The 17,315-nt window shown below is 44.9% G+C and overlaps 1 protein-coding gene across 6 annotated transcripts in view; it reads right to left on the bottom strand.

Annotated features, from left to right (window-relative positions):
* The window catches only part of SCN8A (sodium voltage-gated channel alpha subunit 8), a 180,078-nt gene that overhangs the window by 27,714 nt on the left and 135,049 nt on the right, over window positions 1-17,315 (bottom strand). For all 6 annotated transcript variants that reach the window (XM_031462534.2, XM_064490997.1, XM_064490999.1 and 3 more), the window contains 6 exons: window positions 14,422-14,595; window positions 11,995-12,351; window positions 8,706-9,176; window positions 8,056-8,173; window positions 7,392-7,546; window positions 4,350-4,523 (listed from right to left, as the gene is read on the bottom strand). In XM_031462534.2, coding sequence (XP_031318394.2) covers window positions 4,350-4,523; window positions 7,392-7,546; window positions 8,056-8,173; window positions 8,706-9,176; window positions 11,995-12,351; window positions 14,422-14,595 — 1,449 coding nt within the window. The remainder of the gene's footprint in view (window positions 1-4,349; window positions 4,524-7,391; window positions 7,547-8,055; window positions 8,174-8,705; window positions 9,177-11,994; window positions 12,352-14,421; window positions 14,596-17,315) is intronic.

Raw genomic sequence — 17,315 nt, 5'->3', positions numbered from 1 at the left:
GATCTGAACACCCTGGAGCTGAATACATGGCCATCCTGGGGAGAAGCAGTCTGGGCTCTAGGCCTAGTGTCAAGGTCATATGCTTTCCTGCTCTTCCAGAGGCAAACTCACCTATTACCATGCGGACCCCTCACCTACACCTAGGGCTGCCTGGGCCTAACCTGAGAAAGAGACGGAGCTATTCAGGGGCACCAGACCTGAGACACCTTTTGTTAGAATGTTTGGGCTCATGTTCCTTAGAGCAGTATTCCCCTTATATTGCATCAGAAATTTTTTGGACACATTAAGATGTTCCCATCAACAATTCTTAAATTCCTTCTACTAGGAAGTAGTGGTTACAGACCTGCTTAGCCTAAATTGATATTTTAAAGCAAATTTGGAGGCAAGAAAAAAAAAAAAAAAGAAAGAAACAATCCACAACTTAACTTTCATTTGTTGCTGAGGGATTTACTTCTTGATTCTGTATCTCTGAATTGTATAAAACACTAAAAGAAAAAAAAAAAAAAACAAGACCTGTATAATTAAGCAGTAGGCTGGCAGGGGTAGAATTAGCAGGTCAGTGACCTAGTGAAGGTCAGGGATGAGCAGGCTCAAAGGTTTCAGTTTTAAAAAGGGGTGTGAAGCTGCAATTACGCCTGTCCTCATAGTCCATTAGTGTAGGTCTCTTCTCTGGAGTCCCAGGCAGGATCCAAAGCAAATCTGGCATTGCGCTCTAGGCTACTGATGTTCTTTGAAGGGCAGATGGTTCAGAGTTTAATTTCTGTTCAAAACAAGGGTCTCAAAAGTCTTATCTAGAACACAGTGGTACCAATCAATCACTTTCGCTCCATCATCAACGGTAAGAATTTACACGGAGAAGTCTTTTGCCCTCTATTGCCAAGTGCAGCTAACTCTTACCCCAAAGAATCTAAAATCGCCAAATTCTTAGTGAAACCTTAATAGGTCCATCTGAAGATAAGCTCTTTTAATCAAACCTGAGTTCAAAATACCCCTGACTGAACTTCATCCTATGAAACCATGGCAGTAAAGACTGAAAAAAGCTAAGCCTTGAGTGGCTACAGACCCCATAAAAAGCAAGAAGCCCCCAGCTCTTTGCAGGGAGCGGGGGGTGATTTATATGATAACAAATAGGCCTAAAGTTGGAAGAAGGGTAGATGAGGTATAGATGCCAATTCAGAGGCTGGCTTTAAATGCTGCCACTCAACTGATCAACCTGGACAGGATTTCCCAAGTCAGGATCAGTAACTAAGGGTCCTATCTGGGCTACTCCTTAGCAGTTGAGAATGGTTTTATAATCTTCTGAGTCTCCATGTTAAACCCCCACTGGAGATAATCAGAGCACTGCTTAAAGTATACTTTAAGGAAAGAATCAAACCTGGGGGAAAAAAAAAGGAGTTGAGGAGAAGTCAAAATCCAGGGTATCCGTGGCTGCAGGCATAGGAAAAAAGGGAGAGACACTGGGTGACTTTTTCAAAATGACATGAACATTTTCAAATGGAGAATGTTTTCAGTAGTCTGAATTCAGGAGATGAGTGGTCTCTGGAAGTTCGCATCCCCGGAACTGATATGCTGGCTAATCTCTGGATGTGATGGCGTAAATTCCCCTGGGAAAAGATGACAAAATTCTTTTACAGGACAAGCTCTCCAGTGCAGCCAAGGACCTGCGTAAAAGAAAATGTTGTCTCTGGGCACTGCCGTGGCTTTCAGACGAAGAGTTAACCTTGGAAGTTGTCTAGATTATCCCCATGATTCTAGAAAGTACTTTTGGCAGCTATAAGGGGCAACAAGGAAGAATGAAAATCTGTTAGGGAATCAAACATGGTGAATGCAGATTCAGACGTCAAGCCACCGGCGGATGAAATGGGAGAAAGAGAGCCAAAGATGCTGCTAAATTAGGACCTAAAATTTACACCTGCTGGATGTTCTAAAATGCCAAAGGCATGAGACATTTTAACTGAAAGGACAGTGAAAACTTGACAGTTCCAGGTGTCAGTTTAAGCCATATTCTCCATCCACGGCTCAAAAGTGGCTAACAGGGCAGCCTTGGTATGGACGGGGACTGCCCCCGCTTAGCACACTCTGCTTCACACTGCACTTGTCTGTGTCTACATCTCATCTTTGCACCCCTGTGACAGGAGTGCCCTTGTCTCCTACTTTCTGTGTCCCTCACAACACCTGGCAGGAGACTTTGTGTTGAGGATGCTCAATAAACATTTGATACGTGAAGAAATGCATTGTTCTGTCCGAGAGAACACAGAAGGAGGGTCCTGGGCGAGCCTCGTTCTCAGAGGGCTGGATTCCCACTAGCCTGGAATCAGGTCAGAGTGGCCCGGCAAGCCAGCGTGAGCCTCTCAGGGGCCAGCACCAGGCCTGCCTGTCCCCTGTGAGTCCCAGTGGCTTCTGGGACAGTTCTACACAGAGAATGGTATTTCATTTATATGTGTTCACTAATAACTGTACAGAGGTGTCCTCAGGAGCCAGTGTCAAGGCCTTACGTGGCATTGTAAGAATCCAGCAACTCCCTAAAGCGAGGGGGATTTAAATATTATTGCTAGGTGGCTACATACCTTTATCATGCTTTTTGTTTTCCTGCCACCAAGTATAAAAAGTGCTAAAAATATCTGCTAAATAAATGGTGATGTGCAGGATTGTTAATGCTTTTAGCAGCTTATCTGGGTACAGAGGAATGTGGGATACTGGATTATACCCTTGATTGTGGGGCTGCCCTCCCCAGGGAGAAGAGGAGGAGAGTTCAGGTTGGAGTGGACAGGAGGCAGTCACCGTGGGGAAGATTTGTCCCAAAGCACAGCTTCCCCAGGGCTGTTGGAGTGCAGCAGAGATGTATCTGTCTGAGTTCTTGGGAAGTCCAGAAGATGAAGGGCTTCCAGGACTCCCACGGGTGTCCTGTCTGACTCTAAGTGGCCCTGAGGAGCTACAGTAACACGAAGACTCCAGGGCACTTTCCCTGTTCTGTGCAGAGAGCTAGCCCAGGGTCACTTTAGTTCTCTGGGCCTTATCCCAAGCCTATTCCTTAATTCTTAGAACTCAAAAGCTTTCCATTTGTAGGAGGTCGAGGCCCTTCCATCATAAGGTGCTGTCAACGCTTGCTGAAGGGAGTGCTGACATCTCTCGCTAGGAGGGTATCGTGCTGGCAGCACCTGGGGCAGCACCTCTCTTGTTCACTGTAAGGGCAGAGGGCAGACTGTGACCTCCTCACCCCCCTTTAGGCTTACTTTTTGGAACGGGGAATGTAGACATGAGGATGGTGACAGCTCGTGGAAGGGGCGGCTAACCGTGCAGACACTGTGCTGGGGAGGGAGCGCAGTAACAGCAGAGAGCGTCACGGGTGCAGGGCGCCGCTCCGGCTGTGTCCCTACCGCTCCGTGAGGGATCCCAGGGCGCTCTCTAGGCCATTCACCACACAGCCAATGAAGCCTACATCCTAAATGTACCAAGCCAGCCTCCAAACACTCCACTCTCCTGGCACTTCTCAGCCCTCAGAAGGAAGTGAATTCTCCATTGGCCCTGCTCCTGAAATTCCCAATCATTCTTGTCTTCAAATACTGATTTGACTGGAAAAAAAAAAGCTTTAGTGATTACACAGAATAAGAAGCACCCATCCGTGGTCAGAAGACCCAACAAGGGCCAAGCGCTGGTGGGTGAGAAACAGTTACAGACGGTGCAGCTTCCACTCTGAAAAGTAACATGGGAGGGGAAGGCCACCGAGCCTTGGAGATGGTCTTGAAACCTGGAGGGAAAAAGGATTTTTTAAAAAAATGTTTGATCACCACTGTGGAAATGGCAATGTGTGGGAAGAAGCGGGGTCTATTTTGGTGTAAACTCCCCTCTCCCTGATAGACTGACTCGTTCAGATGAGTCTGGTATGAAGACCCGAGTTGGATGGAAGTATCCATGGGAACGGTCAGCAGGAGAGTCTACCCGGCCCCACCAGCACCTCCGTCCCACGGCACCACCTCAGTCTCTCAGCCCTCTCCTGGCAGCAGAAAGAGGACACCCTGCTGGTTTGGGGCAAGAAGCCTCCTGTTCCCAGCCTAATAACCAGGCTTTGACACCAGGGGTTCCACTCCCCATTCCTAATCTCTGAGTCTTCTAAGCCGAGCCACCAGAGTAAAGAGCTGGTTACTTAGTCCCTGGAGCAAACGCAGGGACCCCAGAGGCCCTTCCCAAAGTTAAGATCCGAGTGCTCTGAAAGGCACTTTCCCCAAACCTACATCTACATCTTGTCCTACACCCTGGGCCCCCTGGCAACTCCAGACATTCAAGGAAGGACAATCCCTGTTTTTGTTTTCCTGCTGGCAGGGGTGGGAAGTAGAAAGCAGGACACGTACAGCCACAATGAGGAAGTCCAGCCAGCACCAGGCATTGGTGAAGAACTTGACGAAGCCATAGGCGGTCCACTTGAGCAACATCTCCAGGATGAAGATGTAGGTGAAGACTTTGTCAGCGTATTCCAGGATGGTACGGATGGTCTTTCTCTGCTCGATGTAGATGTCCTCGAAGGCCTGAAAAAGAGAAGGCAGCTGCCTGTAGTGCCTAAAGGTAAATGAGCACACGGAGTACCGCCCCCGCGGCAGCCCTCCCACCTGTGGTGGGCCCATCACCAGCTTCCTGTCTCACTCTACTCTCTTGCCACACGTGGCTTTTTTTTTTTTAAACAGTTTTATTGAGACATAATTTGCATATCACACAATTCAACTATTTAAAGTGTACAATCCAATAGCTATTAATATATTCAGAGCTGTGTATCCAGCACCAAAATCACTTTTAGGATATTTTTCATTACCCTAAAAAGAAATCCCATACCCTCCAGTCTCCTGATCGCCTCCTAGTCCTCGGCAACCGCTAATCTACTTCCATCTCCACAGATCTGCTCCTTCTGGACATTCTGTGTAAGTGGTATCATATAATGTGTGGTCCTTTGTGACCGGCTTCTTTAACTGAGAATAGTATTTTCAAAGTTCACCCATGTTGAGGCATCCCTCGGCATCCCTCATTTGTCATTTTTTTAAATTGATGAGTAACATGCCAGTGTATGGTTATAGCACTTTTGTTTACCCTTCATCAGCTGATGGACATTTGTGCTGTTTTTACTTTGTGGCTATTGTGAGTAATGCTGCTGTGAACACGTGTGTGCAAGTTTCACGCGGACATGTTTTTATTCCTCTTGGAATACCTAGGAGCGGAATGGCTGGATCACTTGGTAACTCAAGTTTAATTTTTTGAGGAGCTGCCAAACTGTTTTCCAAAGTGGCTGCAGCAGCTTACATCCCCAGCAGCAGTCTTAAGAAGGTTCTGATTTGTCCATGTCCTTGCTGACACTATACACATTTATATGACAGAAGTTTTTCTCCTTTTGACCCCTGACACCACAGAGACAGGTGGAGGGTTACAGGGCTGGAAGATACCCGGGGGAAGAGACTCTTAACACTCCTTCATTCCTCTGGGACTCCCGAATGACGGGACTCCGTGATGCGGAGGCCTGAGCCCTGGCGCGTGCAGGGAGGTGGGCTGCAGGCGTTCTGCGCTGACGGGAGGGAATCCCTGAAGCATGAGAAAGAAACTGGAGCTGGGACAAAGGGTCCATGCCCTGCAGTGGAGGCGCCTGCTCTGAACAGTTCCAGAAGGAAGGACAGAGTCGGCCTGCCTGTAGACTCTCCTTCCAAAACAGAGGCACAGGGACAGCAGGCGCGCCAGTTCATCGCCGAGCAGTGGGGACAGAGCTCACGCGTCCACAGTCCTTCTCAGGGTCTCAGTAAACGTAAGTCCTCTCCGCTCAACGGGAAAGGCTCCAGCTTCTGCGTCAAGCTTCCCCCGCCCTCCGTCTGACCCATTCTCTAACCCGACATGTGTGAGATGCTGACACTGGTCTTCCCGTCACTCGGGCTCTACTCCCCCCTGAGGTCTCCTCACAACCACATTCTAGTCTTTTCCTGGGCATTTTAGCTGTGGCTTCACTTCACTATTCTTGGGGCTCAGGCCCACTACTGTGCAGGGTCTTCATGTCCTCAGCCCAGTGCCCCCACAGGTAGCAGAAAAGAAGGCTGAATACTCCTGTTCACTGCTGCTTTTATTCTCTTGGAGAGATGGGGAGAGAAGCATCCGAGGGGGAGGCATGTCCTCTCTTATTTTAGGTTTTTACTCACTAGATTTGAAGAACAGTGATGACAAAACAACAAAAGACCCTCCTCCAATCCCTGGCCTGAGTCTGCTCCTCCTCTCACAAGGGCAGAGCCGTGCTGTCACCGTGGGGGCCTCCACAGCCCCTCGGGAAGTGCTGAGTGGAAGTGCTGAGTGAACGCCCGTTGATGCAGTAAATGGCCCCGGGGGCGGGCAGGACGGCCTGGCTCCCCTTCGCTCAGATCAAGCCTTCCAAGTCAGCTCTTCCGCCTCCTGCTCTGGTCCTGATGCTTCCCACACAGACCTCCCCTGACTCCCCTGGTCCTCCCCATGCGGGGCCCTTCTTCCCCACGCCTCTTACTCTCCTGCCTCACCCGTCACGGAAACTTCCCAAGTCACTGGGGGATCTTTAACACCAAAGCTAGGATTTCTCGCTTGTGATTTTTTGCTTCCAGATTAGGCTTTGATTCCACAACTACATGAACGTGCCCACCTTCTTTAAAAACACTTCAAAACCCTGCATTCTCTTCCTTTCCCTTAATCAGAAGAAGGAAGATGTGTAGCGTCTGTAGTCCCTGCTGTCCCCAAATCTACCCAAGTAGGAAATAGCTCCCTCACACAGCCCCTGTCCAGGTCTCCTCAGGTAGAAATCCAGCTAAAAATGAAAGCAAACGCCAAGAGAATGTGTGCTAGCCGGGAGGAGCCTGCGCGTTCAGTGCCCGTGAGCCTTGCTGATCAATGACAAGCACTTGCAAGCACGTGAATATAAATAACCCTGTACCAGAGATCTGACTCTGAATATCTGCTAACGCCACGGGATCTCCAAATCCAGCAAGCTGTGAGGGCAGAGCGGGCGAAGGAACACCACCTCCCTTCTATTTTGGGCAACTGAAAAGCCAAGAATGAGAGATTCAGGGCACCAGGTGAGAAAAGGAAGTTCATTTTAGGAAGTGGTTTAGAATGGGGCAAACTAAGCAGTGAAGAACTTGGTAATAATGTGTATTCTCATCCTGATCAAAAGGTCGGGTCTTAGGCTTAAGAGGGATTGTGCCGAGTCTAAAGATGAAGATGTGGACATGTGAATTCTAGTCCCAAAGGCTAGAAACACCAGCCCAAACACTTTAGTAGGTCATTGTCCTTGGGGCCACAGCCAAGCTGTGTTCTCAGAGGAGCTGAGTCTACCCAGTCTTTCCCACAAATTCCTATAGCCCGTTCCCAGCCAGTCCCTCCTCGTCCTCTCCCCTGGACCTCACCAGGGCGCCGCTGCTGAGGAGAATCATGAAGATGATGAAGGTCTCAAACCAATTGTGCTCCACGATGAGGAAGCAGGTCTTCCGCAGGATCCACCAAGACTTGCCTAGCCCTTCTTCAATGTTGACCTGGCAGCACTTGAATCGCTGGACACAACCTGCCACCAGCAGGAGAGGCAGGTCAGACCGAGGGACGTGCCCTGCCCAGGGCTGCCCTCTCCTCCTTCTCCCAGGCCCCACCAGACGCTGCCCTACCACACAGCCAGGAGGACAGTGGCCGAATCAGAATGTCTGACTCAGAAATGGAGAGGGTGGCAGGGCTGAGGCTACGCTGCCAGGCTACCAGGGAAAGGCCCTCTGGAGTTGGGAAGATGTCCTATAAAGCAGCAGCGAGTGGGAGGAGAAAAGGGAGGTCAGGAGGCAGACACAGCCATGACAGAACAGGCTTTTCTAACGGAAATTTCTGAGCTGATGACAAGAGAAAATGGCTAAAGAAAAGTCTGAGAACAGAAACTTGTTACAGCTAAGAATCACATAGGGAAAATAGTATCAACTTCCCTCAAAATGAGGTGGGGAACAAAGGCCTTGAAGATGGCGCTGACCCTGGAAGACACCCGTGAGCAGTGCGAGTGCCACATGCCCAGCCCCTCTCCCTGCCCCCTCTCACCTTCCGTGAAGCAGGCATCGGGATCCAGGTATTCTTCAGGCTGTTCCACAGGGACTTCTTCTACTTCTGGTTTGATATCGATGGTGCTTCCTTCAGAGGAGCTAGTATCATCCAGTTTCTAGACACACAAGGAGAAGGGAGATGAGCAACTCTGCAGCATCCTGTCCCCTTTATATTGACTATGCCACTACCTTTGGTACAGAAGGCGTACCAGCTCTAATTCTTATTACACACTCATCATCATCCAGGTCATCACAGGCAAACAATCACCATGGGGCCCTCAAAACTTGTCAGGATGGGGTATAACATTAAAGCCCCCACACCGATGACAATGATCCACCCTAAACCAAATGTGGCTATAGGTCGGTGTCAGTGATACAGCTCAGATTAATGGCAGGGGAGTATTCAAAGGGTTTCCTCCAGTCTCTAATCCAGATGATCCAGAAGCAATGGAGACAGATCTGGGAACATCTCAGGAACCCAGCTCATCTAGAATAACCACGGGGGTGGGTAGGGTTGGTTCTCAAAGTTGAGAGTGGGCTATTCCAGAATCTCTCTGCCAGGCCCATGGCTGAACCAATCTCTGGAGTGGACAAAGCCCTGTTTGTTCTCACACAGGATCAAGACTGGTTTCTAGGCTAGGACCTTACATCTTTGCTGCCTTCAGGATCCGACTCGCTGCTAACGTCCTCTGTGTTGAGGTTCTCAAAATCAGACTCGCCTACAGCAATGGGCACTCGCACGGTCAAGTTGGGGTTGTTGATGAAGGACATGTGGTCCTCATCAATGATGTACTTCTCCACGCTGCTGCCGATGCCGCTGGTCGTGCCGTTGCCATTCTTCTGGAAGTCACCGTTCCGGTGGATGTCGGCGCCGGTGTGGTTGGCGATGCAGTTAGCCTTCTTTTCATACAGCTCATCCAGGGGTTTCACTTCATCGGCCTCACGCTGCTTGAAGTGGGCCTGCATGAAGGCGTGCACTTTCAGTTTGGTCCAAGCCACACCCTTCTTGATCCGGATTACTGAGATCTGCAGGTTGTTCATTTCCCCATCATCATCTGTGGCTGCCAGGTTGTCGGCACTGAAGGAGCTCAGGAGCAAGGCCAGAAACAGGTTCAGCACCTGTGCCAGGAGCATCAGGAAAAACGGGAGTGAATGTAGAACGGTATTAGGTAAAGTTATCCACTAAACTAGGGTTGCAAACCGGAAGCCCATGAACTTATGTGAAAGACTCAAAAGTTCGTACTGTGTTTTGTTTGACCCACATATTGTTTTAAATGCTCATGTCACCAGGTGGGCATTTTGTTTGGTCTTGGCTGTAATACAAGGAGTTTAGCACCCTTTTTCTTGGTTCTTTCATACTTTTACATACATATATATGTACCCTAACATATACTGCTTTTCTTATAATCAGCAAAAGCAAAGGCTGTATCCACTTTGGAAGGAAATTCCCCCAAAATAAAAACAAAAAGGTGGATGTGGATTACTGGGGAGGACCAAAGAGTGCATAGATACCATGTGTTATGAGCAGTAAATGTCTTGAAGGACCCAGGTTGGAAAAAAAAATTAGGCTTGGAGAGTGATACTTTCAAACAACAAATTCAGAAGGTGGAACTGAAATATATTTCACATCACTTATCTTAAGAATTAATTCTTTTGTTTTCCTAACATTTATCAAAATAAAATAGCTTTAACAAGATAGTGATGGTGACTTTCGTGTTTTGTTGTATATCATAAGTGTCAAGCCATCAGAAACAAGCTTTATTGATTTACACTCTTTTTTCCTATTTTACCACATTGGGCATTAAGATTAATTAATTTATTTTCATTAAGACTTACTTTTGAAAAGTGGGAGAGGTGTTCACTTCTTGATCTACACCTGGCCCTTACTTTGTCACACTTCTGAAGAAGAGTAAGGCATACATTTTAGGTGGAGATAATCATATGTGCAGAGTGGCAGAAATGGAAACAATACATGAACTATATGTATTTAGATTCCCTGGGCCATTTGTAGAATTACAAAGGAATATAGTTGGTAAAATGGGGGTGAGTTGGAGAGGGCTCTGAAGGCCAGGCTGAAAGATCTGAATTTTATTTCACTGGATCCACTACTGGTCCTTGAGTAAAGGAGTCACCCATGATGACAGAGACTTGAGAAAGTCATTCCTATTGGCTACATACAGAGGCGGGGACTAGGGGTTAGGAGACTGTTACTTGCATAAGTTGATAAGGGTCTGGATTAGGTTATAGCAATCTCAAACCGAAGCATGCAGAAGACTCTCCTGGGGCGGGATGCTTGTTAAAAACAAGCATTTCCTTGGCCTCACCTGAAAGATTCTGATTCAGTAGATCTGGTGTAGGGCCTGGGACTTGGCCTTTTTTAATGAGTGGAACTCAGGAGACTGTGATGAAGGTGGTCTTCATCACAATTTTAGAAACACTAGATGGGTTACAGAAATGGAAAGGAGGGGGCAGATCTTAGAAATACTACGAAGAAAAATGGAGGTACAGAAATGCTAAGGAGAAATACATATGAACGATATCAGATATCTATCAGGAGCGGAGAGAACAGTCAGAAGAGACTTACAGATGCCTAGAGACTAGATGGGCAGAAGGACTGAGCCACGGGGAACTGGGAAAGGTGTCACAGAAGCTGAAATGATAGTGGCATGTGCTCAGCTATCTGTAGACAGTCACGGGGAGGTGTCCTTGAGACAACTGAGGACAGGAGACTAGAGGAAGGGTGGGAGGTCAGGCTGGCAATGCCGACCCCACTACCTACCAGTAGGCAGTAGCTGTGTTCACTGAAGGAGCGGAAAGACTAGAGGGATTGGGACTGAGGGGAAGGTGGCTGGGAATGGAGAACGGGAGTGAATAAGAAACACTACAGTGTTTATTTTTATAGGTCCGGTGAAAGAACAGGGCGCCCACGGCTGGTCCAGAGGCTGGTGAGTAGGAACCCCTACTGGCATATGCTTCTCCGTGGCAGAAAGAGGAAGAGAACTACTATGGATGAACTTACGAGGGCTCATCTGAGTTTGCCTCCTTCCAGCTCGCCTTGCTCTACACTTGCAAATGGGCTTCGGCCTGCTCTGAAAGATGGGTACTTGTCAGACCATAGTGTGCATGTGAACCACCTGGGGATCTTGTTAAAAATGCAGATACTGGTTCAACAGTTCCAAGGAGGGGCCTAGGATTCTGTATCTCTAATACACTCTCAATGACCTCGTTGCTGCTAGTCCTCAGACGATACTTTGAGAAACAAGGTGTTAAATCTCTACTGGTGAATGCTCTATACACAGAGGCAGAAGACAGCAGGTGGAGAGATCAGAGTAAAGCAAAAAAGAGATTTGCCATTTATACAAATGAGATAAAAACCTGAGATGGTTTAGATGTGTAGTTGTCAATGGAGGGCAGTTTTGCCCCTCAAGGACAGTCGGCAATATCTAGAGACATTTTTGGTTGTCACAACTTGGGGTGGAGGGGTCACTACTGGCCAGTAAAGAGCAGAGGCCAGGGATACTGCAAACAGCCTACAACACAAAGGACAGTCCCACAACAGTAGAGGCGAGGCTGAGAAATTCTGGTTTAGATGAAGGAAACTTCTGTAGCATAAAGAGCACAGACTCTGAAGTCAAGGATGTAATACAAGCCCTGACATTTACCAGCTGTGTGGCTTTGGAAAAGCCACTTAACTTTGCTGAGGTTTGTTTCCGTAACTATGGAAAATGGTTGACAGGTTGTGGGGTTCATGACCCAGGAGGCCTCTGAAGACAGCAGTCTCCTTTCCTTCACCTGGACCTTAGGGTTCTTGGGCCAAGAAAGAATAAAAACCAACACAGGCATGGAAGGCAGTAGAAAGACTAAGCAGACTGGGCTTCTGGGTCAAGGGTAAGATGTTCAGAACAAAGAACAAAAAGTTCTACAAGTTAGTACTAACCACCAAGTTGCCAATAACCATGACCATCATGAAGACAATGAGGCACATGGCCTGGCCGGCCACCTCCATGCAGTCCCACATGGTCTCGATCCACTCCCCGCACAACACTCGAAAGACAATGAGGAAAGAATGAAAAAAGTCATGCATGTGCCAGCGAGGCAGTTCACAGTCCTGGTTGATCTTGCAGACACACTCTTTGTAGCTCTTTCCGAAGAGTTGCATCCCCACCACGGCAAAGATGAAAACAATAATGGCCAGCACCAGGGTCAGGTTGCCCAGGGCACCAACTGAATTTCCAATAATCTTGATCAGCATGTTCAGGGTGGGCCAGGATTTGGCCAATTTGAAGACTCGGAGCTAAGGAAAAAGAACCCAAACAAAACCCAAATGATGCTCAATCCATTTATTCTTATCACATGGCTACAATAAAAACACAAAATTAGTATGATCAGCTCAAATTTATTGCACACCCTTGGGAAATTTCCAGGACCTTCTAACAGTATCTTAGACTAAAATAGGAGAAACTGAGGCACAGATAATGGAAAATGGATTAACTGTACAGTAAGTGAAAGATGTTGAACTAAGAACCAAGAATACTGCCTCTAGTCCCCTGTGTTAGTCCCTGGGTCGATCTACTTTTTATTTTATTTAATTTTTTAATTTAAAAAATTATTGTATTTATTTTTTGGGGGGGGTAATTACATTTTCTTATTTATTTTTAGAGGAAGTACTGGGGATAGAACTCAGGACCTTGTGTATGCTGAGCATGCGCTCTACCACTTGAGCTATACCCTCCCACTCTGATCTACTTTTTAAAAATTCATACATGAACATATCCTTTTCCCACTGATTTTCCCTTGACTTCTCAAGGGTCATACCAAGGAAAATGTGATTGCAGTGAACCAAAAGATCAGTTTGGTAAGGATAGTGAAAATAAGTCATCTATCTGTCTCCTTAAAAAAGCAAGAATTTAAAAATTCTACATATCTCTCTTTTTGCTTGCCAGTAAATAATCAATGGCTGATGTGAAACTTTGTGATATGCTTGGAATAACCCAGAGGAAAAGCACAACCCCCAAGTAGGGGCATCTTATGAAAACGGACTATACTGGTATTAATTTAGAGGGCAGAACTTCTGGTATCTGTCAATCATGACATTTCTGTATTTTGTAATTAATCACAAGGTCTTGGCTAATAGCCTGAGAATTATAATGCATGAACCCCAAGAACAGTGATCACTGTCATATGTCGTAAGTTAACGACTATCACATGATGTTAATAGGAGTTCTGGTAGAAAGTAACAGCACTGATTTGAACTTTTTTTTCTGTTGAAAACCTGAGCCTTACTGAGAGTTCCAGATTTACCAGGCGTTGCTCTGTGCGTAATCTGGGTCACTCATATTTTCTCCCTTTCTGACTGGCTTTTAATTTATTAACAATATTAGTGCTATGGCTTCTATCTCTTAATCCTTCACTGTGTCTTCTAGGTAGTAAGAACTATTCTCGAAAAATCTACTGTGGGCTGGATCCTAACCAAAGATGAGTAAGCAGAGGTTCCAGAAACTTGGCAGATGTTATTTGTGACTTGGATTGAACGAGATCTCTGTTTTACAAATAGTTTCACTCTTATTCAACTTTCTTTCTTAGATATGCCAAATACCCTGATGGAAAAAAAATCTATTTCAGTTGAAGTACTTAGGTATCTTCCAATTAAGGAGAAAAAAACTTAAGCCATTTCCGATGCTTTGTCTAAGTGGGCTACACAAAAGGTAACTCAGCTTCTCAAGGGATTTAATCAGGACATCACTTATGCCTATGCTTACAGGAAGAACAATATCCTACTCTGAGGATACTGTTATTCTATCAGAGGCATTTTAGTAATTTAAATATTAACTTCTTCAATATATTAAAAAAATCCTTCTTAGCTAATGACCGATAATCAACCACCAATTTCAATATAAGTTTTAAAAACATTATTTTATTCTCATTTTCTAGAAGGGATCACCATGACAGAAGAAATGAGGAGAGCCGTCTTAGAAAAAGAAGAAATTTTTGCCACTTCAGGGAGATGTTCAGATAAAGAAATTGGCTCACTAGCAAATCCAAATTAGATCTCAGAATGGCCCCTGGGTCTCCTCCTTCTTCATCTTTTAGATTAACCATTATTGTCTGAGGAGCTTCAGATAATTGATTTCCATTTGTTGACTGATTTTAGAAACGACTTTCTATATTAGGTAGTTAGCAGAAAAGTTTTTAAGATTTAGTAGCCAAGACAATAAATAGTAGCCAAGACAATAAATAGCCAACTGAAAACAGGAGAACACAGCTAAGGAATTTTTAAAAAATCATCAGATTAACTTATGCAAAACTTTTTTCTAGTAGCTGCAAGATAGGAAATGTAAAAAGAAATTGGAGAAATATGGAATACCAATCGGAAAGATCGCAGCACCGAAAGCCCCTCCACGTCTGCTAGACCCAGTTCCATTAAACTGAGGGAGACAATAAATCCGTCAAAAATGTTCCAACCTTCTTGGAAATAATAGTAGGGATCCATGGCTATGAGCTTCAGGAACATTTCCGCTGTGAAAATTCCAGTGAAAACCTAAAGAGGGGAAGGCAGGGGGTAAGAAAAAGAAATAATAGAAAGAGAATGCTTTTGTCATTATCTTTGAACACGACACGCCCAAGCAGCCTCAGGCCAGCCTTGGCTAAATGCTGCATCTAGGGACATTCGTGCCGGGGATGTCCCCTCACAGGATGCAGGAAAGCCTTCTTATCTTTCTCTTGAATGTAGTTCTCTGCCCCAATGTTCCCACCTTTGTTGCCAGAAATACCCAATTCATATCGCTCAAGAGTGCAGCTGAAAAATTATTCTAAGCAATCTGGAATATCACATAGGTGACTCCTAAAGGGTCAGCAGTCATTTGAGTGTATATGCTTGGGATGTTGGCCTAAAAATAAATCACTCGTTGTGTTATATTAGAAAAATATAGTGTCATTCCTGATCTGGTATTACGTGTCGTATCAAATAGTCATATGCTACAAGGTTTCTTACTTGAAATGGTAAAAGTAATAAAACACTTCTACAAGTGTGCAAAGTATAGGAAAAACATCCATAGTCTCACCAGCTTGTATACAACTATCATTTTAATGTACTCCTTTTCTGGGTTTTTGTTTTTCCCCAAATACACAGATATATTTTGACAGAGTCATAAAACAGTAGAAGACACAACACCTTGGGTCTTGTTTTTTACTTATCATGACTTGATTTCTACACAGTTTCCACTTTTATTGCTTGTATGATATTCTATAGGGTAAATATATCCTCAAAGAATTTTCTTATTGTTGGAGACATTTTTTTCAATATGATCATCAATGATATAATAATTGTTTTAGATTTGGAGCTTATTAGGTACAAGAATGACTTCTTCTCTATGTTACCTGACTCCCACCCTTCTGCCTGTCAGAGCATCTTGTGTTTCCCAGGGCCCTCTGTACCCTGCAGGCCTCAGTAACATACCATGCTGGGAGAAAGTAAAATTCCATTAACGCCAGTCTTGACAAGACCACTACTCTTATTCTAGGCTGAGCATGTAACAGCAGACTCTTACTGAATACTGTTTTTAGAGGAGGGGACTTTATATGCAATATTTAAAACTCGTAATAAATTAGTATTTGTGACCACCTGGTTACCAAGTTTACATATGAAGGAGTTTGAGGAAAACTTAAATTAAATTAAAAATAGTGAAAAATAGGGGGGAGGGTATATCTCAGTGGCAAAGTGTATGCCTAGCATGTGTGAGGTCCTGGGTTCAATCCCTGGTACCTCCATCAAGAAAAATAAATAAACCTAACTACCCCCCCCAAATAAAAAAAAAAGTGAAAAATACTTAGATTACAGGTGCTTGTTTGGAAATACACTGAATTAATGTGCAGCAATTACAAAACAGAATGACTTGATGAAAAGACATCAAAATGAATAAGCAAGCTGCAAATTTTTGGTGTCCATATATGTTTCCATGGCTCCCTACTTTTCTAAATTGATGATACAGTATTTTTAAAATGGAAAGAAAACGTTCCCTGAAGAGATCCAGGTAAGCTAAATCAAAGTCCATAGTGCGAGCTAAGCACCTACAGATGCTCAGTCTCAGTGAGGCTGGGAAAGGAGGGGCAGCTCGTCAACTCCTGACACACACTGTACCCTTAGAGTAAGCCCATCAGAGGGTTCTCTACATAGAAGTTGTCAACCCGCTTAACCCACATTAAGTAGAGACTGAGTCTGCTGTCCCATTGGTTCTTGGTGAACACACAGGAAGCGCTCAGTAACAAGCACTGGCTGACTGACCTCGGAATATCTATACTGCGGGAACTCTGGTTCTTGAGAGAAAATCAGAAATGACAGCCATGTGGTGCTTCTTTCAATGGGATGTACAGCCTCCAGAGATGCCTGTGGCAGAGGTCGGCTACCATGTTGTTTCAACACACAGTGTGCTCCCTGAGTTTGGGGCTTGGGTGAAAATAAATCTGTAACTATTGGTTGTATGAAGGAATTACGTTTTAAAAAATGGAGAGGAGTAGGTTTACGGTTATCCTTTCGATGTCAATCTTATTTGCACTGTGATATGCTTTTTGAGGAAGAGAAAAAAGAATTACAAGCAGCGTATCAACAACTATATATGAATGTCGCTCTTGTGAATGTCATCAAATATTCACTTGAGAATTTATGTTCTAGTGCAGCAGCTCTCAAAGTGTGGTTGGGTATCCCTGGGGTCCCTAAGACCCCTTCAGGGGCATGAAGTCCTCAGCCTTTTCCAACCACATATCTATGTGAGGCCAGGTTTACACCCTACACTTCAACCAAAGGGATATATCACAATGGGTTAAATACAGAAGCAGGTAAGAGAATGTAGATATATTCCATTAGACCAGACATGAGATTTGCAAAAATGACAAAACAATGCCATTTTTTTCCTAAGAAAATATAGTTTTTCCTCATAAAATAGCTTATTTATGTAGTTGTGTAATTGGTATAGTATTGTGATTTTAAAATAAATAGTTAAGATTTTTCTTGGTTTTAATTTCAAATATGGTAAATATCAAGAGATGTAACTCTCATAAACCAAGCTCCTTAGTTAAGAATATAAAAGAGTCCTAAGACCAAAAAAATCTATTTTTTTTATACAGCATACGTATCTTCTAAAGAATATAAATTACATTGAGGACTTAAGCCAAGAATAAAATAAATTTGGCACAGATCAACTAATGGTAGAAACTGGATGATAGCTCAGAAGTTGGACTGGAGGGGGAAATCAGACTAGAATT

Source organism: Camelus dromedarius, chromosome 11 (genome assembly GCF_036321535.1).
Source record: "Camelus dromedarius isolate mCamDro1 chromosome 11, mCamDro1.pat, whole genome shotgun sequence".
NCBI lineage: Eukaryota > Metazoa > Chordata > Mammalia > Artiodactyla > Camelidae > Camelus > Camelus dromedarius.
Note: the sequence above shows the minus strand (reverse complement) of the source record. Positions and strands in the feature narration are given on the sequence as shown.